Raw genomic sequence first — 7,500 nt, 5'->3', positions numbered from 1 at the left:
TCCATAAACAAATTAAACAACCATGGAGACATCACACACCCCTGCCGCAAACCTAGATTCACTGAGAACCAATCACTTTCCTCTCTTCCTACACGTACACATGCCTTACATCCTCGATAAAAACTTTTCACTGCTTCTAACAACTTTCCTCCCACACCATATATTCTTAATACCTTCCACAGAGCATCTCTGTCAACTCTATCATATGCCTTCTCCAGATCCATAAATGCTACATACAAATCCATTTGTTTTTCTAAGTATTTCTCACATACATTCTTCAAAGCAAACACCTGATCCACACATCCTCTACCACTTCTGAAACCACACTGCTCTTCCCCAATCTGATGCTCTGTACATGCCTTCACCCTCTCAATCAATACCCTCCCATATAATTTACCAGGAATACTCAACAAACTTATACCTCTGTAATTTGAGCACTAACTCTTATCCCCTTTGCCTTTGTACAATGGCACTATGCACGCATTCCGCCAATCCTCAGGCACCTCACCATGAGTCATACATACATAAAATAATTTAACCTTACCAACCAGTCAACAATACAGTCACCCCCTTTTTTAATAAATTCCACTGCAATACCATCCAAACCTGCTGCCTTGCCGGCTTTCATCTTCCGCAAAGCTTTCACTACCTCTTCTCTGTTTACCAAATCATTTTCCCTAACCCTCTCACTTTGCACACCACCTCGACCAAAACACCCTATATCTGCCACTCTATCATCAAACACATTCAACAAACCTTCAAAATACTCACTCCATCTCCTTCTCACATCACCACTACTTGTTATCACCTCCCCATTTGCGCCCTTCACTGAAGTTCCCATTTGCTCCCTTGTCTTACGCACTTTATTTACCTTGTTTATGGATGGGGTTGTTAGGGAGGTAAATGCAAGAGTTTTGGAAAGAGGGGCAAGTATGAAGTCTGTTGGGGATGAGAGAGCTTGGGAAGTGAGTCAGTTGCTGTTCGCTGATGATACAGCGCTGGTGGCTGATTCATGTGAGAAACTGCAGAAGCTGGTGACTGAGTTTGGTAAAGTGTGTGGAAGAAGAAAGTTAAGAGTAAATGTGAATAAGAGCAAGGTTATTAGGTACAGTAGGGTTGAGGGTCAAGTCAATTGGGAGGTGAGTTTGAATGGAGAAAAACTGGAGGAAGTGAAGTGTTTTAGATATCTGGGAGTGGATCTGGCGGCGGATGGAACCATGGAAGCGGAATTGGATCATAGGGTGGGGGAGGGGGCGAAAATTCTGGGGGCCTTGAAGAATGTGTGGAAGTCGAGAACATTATCTCGGAAAGCAAAAATGGGTATGTTTGAAGGAATAGTGGTTCCAACAATGTTGTATGGTTGCGAGGCGTGGGCTATGGATAGAGTTGTGCGCAGGAGGATGGATGTGCTGGAAATGAGATGTTTGAGGACAATGTGTGGTGTGAGGTGGTTTGATCGAGTGAGTAACGTAAGGGTAAGAGAGATGTGTGGAAATAAAAAGAGCGTGGTTGAGAGAGCAGAAGAGGGTGTTTTGAAGTGGTTTGGGCACATGGAGAGAATGAGTGAGGAAAGATTGACCAAGAGGATATATGTGTCGGAGGTGGAGGGAACGAGGAGAAGAGGGAGACCAAATTGGAGGTGGAAAGATGGAGTGAAAAAGATTTTGTGTGATCGGGGCCTGAATATGCAGGAGGGTGAAAGGAGGGCAAGGAATAGAGTGAATTGGAGCGATGTGGTATACCGGGGTTGACGTGCTGTCAGTGGATTGAATCAAGGCATGTGAAGCGTCTGGGGTAAACCATGGAAAGCTGTGTAGGTATGTATATTTGCGTGTGTGGATGTATGTATATACATGTGTATGGGGGGGGGGGGGGGTTGGGCCATTTCTTTCGTCTGTTTCCTTGCGCTACCTCGCAAACGCGGGAGACAGCGACAAAGTATAATAAAAAAAAAAAAAAAAACTATATAGCTATACAGTAACTATATAGCTATACAATATCTATAATAGGGCCATATAGCTATATGACCTAACAATTATAACTATATATAACTATATCGCTATATAATAACTATATACCTATACAGGAACTATATAGCTATACAATATCTATAATAGATCCATAGTCCACAACTCTAATATATCTCCCATTTCCACCATATCACTCTGATATAGCCACTACCACAAGAGGGAGAGACATGTTGCTATATTGGCTATGGACATGTCTATAATCCAAGGGTTATAGTGGCTACGGGATCACAGAAACTATCATATCAATTATACAATGTTGTATAATTACAGAAACATAATCACACAGTGTCACAATGTCACAGTGTCACAATGTCACAATATCACAGTGTCACAGTGTCAGCAATATGGCAGCTATACGTCACAATGTCACAGTGTCAGCAATATGGCGGCTATACGTCACAATGTCACAGTGTCAGCAATATGGCAGCTATACGTCACAATGTCACAGTGTCAGCAATATGGCAGCTATACGTCACAATGTCACAGTGTCAGCAATATGGCAGCTATACGTCACAATGTCACAGTGTCAGCAATATGGCAGCTATACGTCACAATGTCACAGTGTCAGCAATATGGCGGCTATACGTCACAATGTCACAGTGTCAGCAATATGGCGGCTATACGTCACAATGTCACAGTGTCAGCAATATGGCAGCTATACGTCACAATGTCACAGTGTCAGCAATATGGCAGCTATACGTCACAATGTCACAGTGTCAGCAATATGGCGGCTATACGTCACAATGTCACAGTGTCAGCAATATGGCAGCTATACGTCACAATGTCACAGTGTCAGCAATATGGCAGCTATACGTCACAATGTCACAGTGTCAGCAATATGGCGGCTATACGTCACAATGTCACAGTGTCAGCAATATGGCGTCTATACGTCACAATGTCACAGTGTCAGCAATATGGCAGCTATACGTCACAATGTCACAGTGTCAGCAATATGGCGGCTATACGTCACAGTGTCAGCAATATGGCAGCTATACGTCACAATGTCACAGTGTCAGCAATATGGCAGCTATACGTCACAGTGTCAGCAATATGGCAGCTATACGTCACAATGTCACAGTGTCAGCAATATGGCGGCTATACGTCACAATGTCACAGTGTCAGCAATATGGCGGCTATACGTCACAATGTCACAGTGTCAGCAATATGGCAGCTATACGTCACAATGTCACAGTGTCAGCAATATGGCAGCTATACGTCACAATGTCACAGTGTCAGCAATATGGCAGCTATACGTCACAATGTTACACAATGTCACAGTGTCACAACGTCACAGTGTCACAATGTCACAATATCACACTGTCACAGTGTCAGCAATATGGCGGCTAAACGTCACAATGTCACAGTGTCAGCAATATGGCGGCTATACGTCACAATGTCACAGTGTCAGCAATATGGCAGCTATACGTCACAATGTCACAGTGTCAGCAATATGGCGGCTATACGTCACAGTGTCACAGTGTCAGCAATATGGCAGCTATACGTCACAATGTCACAGTGTCAGCAATATGGCAGCTATACGTCACAATGTCACAGTGTCAGCAATATGGCGGCTATACGTCACAGTGTCAGCAATATGGCAGCTATACGTCACAGTGTCACAGTGTCAGCAATATGGCAGCTATACGTCACAATGTCACAGTGTCAGCAATATGGCGGCTATACGTCACAGTGTCAGCAATATGGCAGCTATACGTCACAATGTCACAGTGTCAGCAATATGGCAACTATACGTTATATTCCAAAAGGTTGACTGATCATTGTCCTTCATTACCATAGTTCCTAGTGGGTCTGTGATCAGGGCTTTTACCCAGTATGACGCTCTCTCTCTCTCTCTCTCTCTCTCTCTCCTCTCTCTCTCTCTCTCTCTCTCTCTCTCCACTGTGAGGGTAGACAGGTGTGCTCCACAGTATGAGTATACCGGTAAGGTTACTCACCAGTATGAGTATACCAGTAAGACTACTCCCCAGTATGAGTATACCGGTAAGGTTACTCACCAGTATGAGTATACCGGTAAGACTACTCCCCAGTATGAGTATACCGGTAAGGTTACTCACCAGTATGAGTATACCGGTAAGACTACTCCCCAGTATGAGTATACCGGTAAGGTTACTCACCAGTATGAGTATACATGTAAGACTACTCCCCAGTATGAGTATACCGGTAAGGTTACTCACCAGTATGAGTATACCAGTAAGACTACTCCCCAGTATGAGTATACCGGTAAGGTTACTCACCAGTATGAGTATACCGGTAAGGTTACTCACCAGTATGAGTATCCCGGTAAGGTTACTCACCAGTATGAGTATACCAGTAAGACTACTCCCCAGTATGAGTATACCGGTAAGGTTACTCACCAGTATGAGTATACCGGTAAGGTTACTCACCAGTATGAGTATACCGGTAAGGTTACTCACCAGTATGAGTATCCCGGTAAGGTTACTCACCAGTATGAGTATACCAGTAAGGCTACTCCCCAGTATGAGTATACCGGTAAGTCTACTCCACAGTATGAGTATCCCGGTAAGGTTACTCCCCAGCATGAGTATACCAGTAAGACTACTCCCCAGTATGAGTATACCAGTAAGGCTACTCACCAGTATGAGTATACCGGTAAGGTTACTCACCAGTATGAGTATACCAGTAAGGCTACTCACCAGTATGAGTATACCTGTAAGGCTACTCCCCAGTATGAGTATACCAGTAAGGCTACTCCCCAGTATGAGTATACCGGTAAGGTTACTCACCAGTATGAGTATACCAGTAAGGCTACTCACCAGTATGAGTATACCTGTAAGGCTACTCCCCAGTATGAGTATACCAGTAAGGCTACTCCCCAGCATGAGTATACCAGTAAGACTACTCCCCAGTATGAGTATACTAGTAAGACTACTCCCCAGTATGAGTATACCAGTAAGGCTACTCACCAGTATGAGTATACCAGTAAGGCTACTCCCCAGTATGAGTATACCAGTAAGGCTACTCCCCAGTATGAGTATACCAGCAAGGTCCCAAGTATAAGATCCGTCACCACCGTATGAGTATACCGGTAAGGTACTCCCCAGTATGAGTATACCAGCAAGGCTACTCCCCAGTATAAGTATCCCGGTAAGACAACACACCGGTATGAGTATACCGGTAAGGCTACTCCCCAGTATGAGTATACCAGTAAGGCTACTCCCAGTATGAGTATACCAGTAAGGTACTCCCCAGTGAGTATACAGTAAGTACTCCAGTATGAGTATACCAGAAGGTACTCCCCAGTATGAGTATCCGGTAAGGCTACTCACCCAGTATGAGTATCCGGTAAAGACTACTCCCCAGTATGAGTATCCCGGTAAGGTTACTCCCCAGTATGAGTATCCCGGTAAGGTTACTCCCCAGTATGAGTATCCCGTAAGGTACTCCCAGTATGAGTATACCGGTAAGGTTACTCCTACCGGTTACTCACCAGTTGAGTATCCCGGTAAGGTTACTCCCCAGCATGAGTATCCCGGTAAGGTTTAACTCACCAGTATGAGTATCCCAGTAAGGTTATCCCCATTATGAAGTATACCGGTTAAGGCTACTCCCCAGTATGAGTATCCGGTAAGGCTACTCCCCAGTATGAGTATACCGGTAAGGTTACTCACCAGTATGAGTATACCGTAAGGTTACTCCCAGTATGAGTATCCGGTAAGGTTACTCACCAGTATGAGTATACCAGTAAGGATACCCCAGTATGAGTATCCCGGTAAGGTTACTCACCAGTATGAGTATACCGTAAGGTACTCCCAGTATGAGTATACCGGTAAGGTTACTCACCAGTATGAGTATCCCGGTAAGGTTACTCACCAGTATGAGTATACCAGTAAGGACTTCCCCAGTATGAGTATACCGGTAAGGTTTCTCACCAGTATGAGTATACCGGTAAGGTTACTCACCCAGTATGAGTATACAGTAAGGTTACTCCCCAGTATGAGTATACCAGTAAGGCTACTCCCCAGTATGAGTATTCCGGTAAGGATACTCACCAGTATGAGTATCCCGGTAAGGTTACTCACCAGTATGAGTATACCGGTAAGGCTACTCACCAGTATGAGTACACCGGTAAGGTTACTCACCAGTATGAGTATCCCGGTAAGGTTACTCACCAGTATGACGGTTCGGGCGTCTGAGTACAGGGCTCGGGCCAGAGCTATCCTCTGTCGCTGTCCTCCAGATAAGTTGATGCCTCTCTCTCCGATCTCAGTCTGGTCCCTGCAAACAGGAGAGCGGGGGGGGGGGGGGGTGTAAACAACTGTAGACACAGCGAGAGGAGGTGCGAATACGTGCAAACACACTGAGTGGAGTAAGAGACATGTGTAAATAATTGAGAGAGAGAGGATAAACACGGGTAAACACATTGAGAGCAGGTGTAAACACGGGTAAACACATTAAGAGCAGGTGTAAACACGGGTAAACACATTGAGAGCAAGTGTAAACACGGATAAACACATTGAGAGCAGGTGTAAACACGGGTAAACACACCGAAAGGAGGTGCAAACACATAGAGAGGTGTAAACACGTGTAAAAACCCTGAGTGGAGTAAAAGAAACGTGTAAATACATTGAGAAAGAGTATATACACATGTAAACACTAAGAGGAGGTGTAAACACAATGAGAGGGGATGTAAACATGTGCCAACACATTGAAAACAAGTGTAAACACGTGTAGTGTGTTGTATCTTGGGAGCGTTCCGTGGCTGTTTAGGTCCATAATGTCCCTTGAGAATTATAAACAATGGGTTAATGAATTTATGGGATCACATATCACATATCACATATCTTCTATGTATTTTCTATTTACCATTTTGCACATGTTGTCTCCTAGAATGTTGTACTTCAGGTCTGGTTCTGTAGTGAGTGTGGTCAAATACGACACCACTTCCCACCTCATTATGCAAATGAAGTGTAAGCTTTGAGTCTAATGATTTTTTTCTGACACATTACTTTTCTGTCAAACTATTATTACTGATGATATTATTATACTTAATCACTGTTTCCCGCGTCAGAGAGGTAGCGCCGGGAAACAGTCGAAGAATGGCCCATCCTCTCATATACACATATAAACGCCCCTTCCACGCACATGTACATAATCATACATATGAACATATACATACACAGACAGACATATACATGTACATATTCATACTTGCTTGCCTTCATCCATTCCTGTCGCTACCCCGCCCCACAGGATATAGTATCGTTCACCTCCCCCCCCCCCCCCCGCATCAGCGAGGTAGCTCCAGGTCAAAAGACAACAGAGGCTACATTCGTTCACACTCAGTCTCTAGCTGTCATGTGTAATGCACCGAAACCACAGCTCCCTTTCCACATCCAGGCCCCACAAAACTTTCTATGGTTTACCCTAGACGCTTCACATGCCCTGGATCAATCCATTGACAGCGCGTCGACCCCGGTATACCACAACG

General features: G+C 44.5%; 1 protein-coding gene across 1 annotated transcript in view; it reads right to left on the bottom strand.

Annotated features, from left to right (window-relative positions):
- Sur (Sulfonylurea receptor) overlaps positions 1–7,500 on the bottom strand; it is a 218,284-nt gene that overhangs the window by 97,246 nt on the left and 113,538 nt on the right. Inside the window, 1 exon segment of the mRNA XM_071662189.1 lies at positions 6,182–6,287. Coding sequence (XP_071518290.1) covers positions 6,182–6,287 — 106 coding nt within the window.

The sequence above is a fragment of the Panulirus ornatus genome, chromosome 5 (genome assembly GCF_036320965.1).
Source record: "Panulirus ornatus isolate Po-2019 chromosome 5, ASM3632096v1, whole genome shotgun sequence".
NCBI classification, from domain to species: Eukaryota; Metazoa; Arthropoda; class Malacostraca; order Decapoda; family Palinuridae; genus Panulirus; species Panulirus ornatus.
This window is presented reverse-complemented; position numbering and strand designations above follow the sequence as displayed.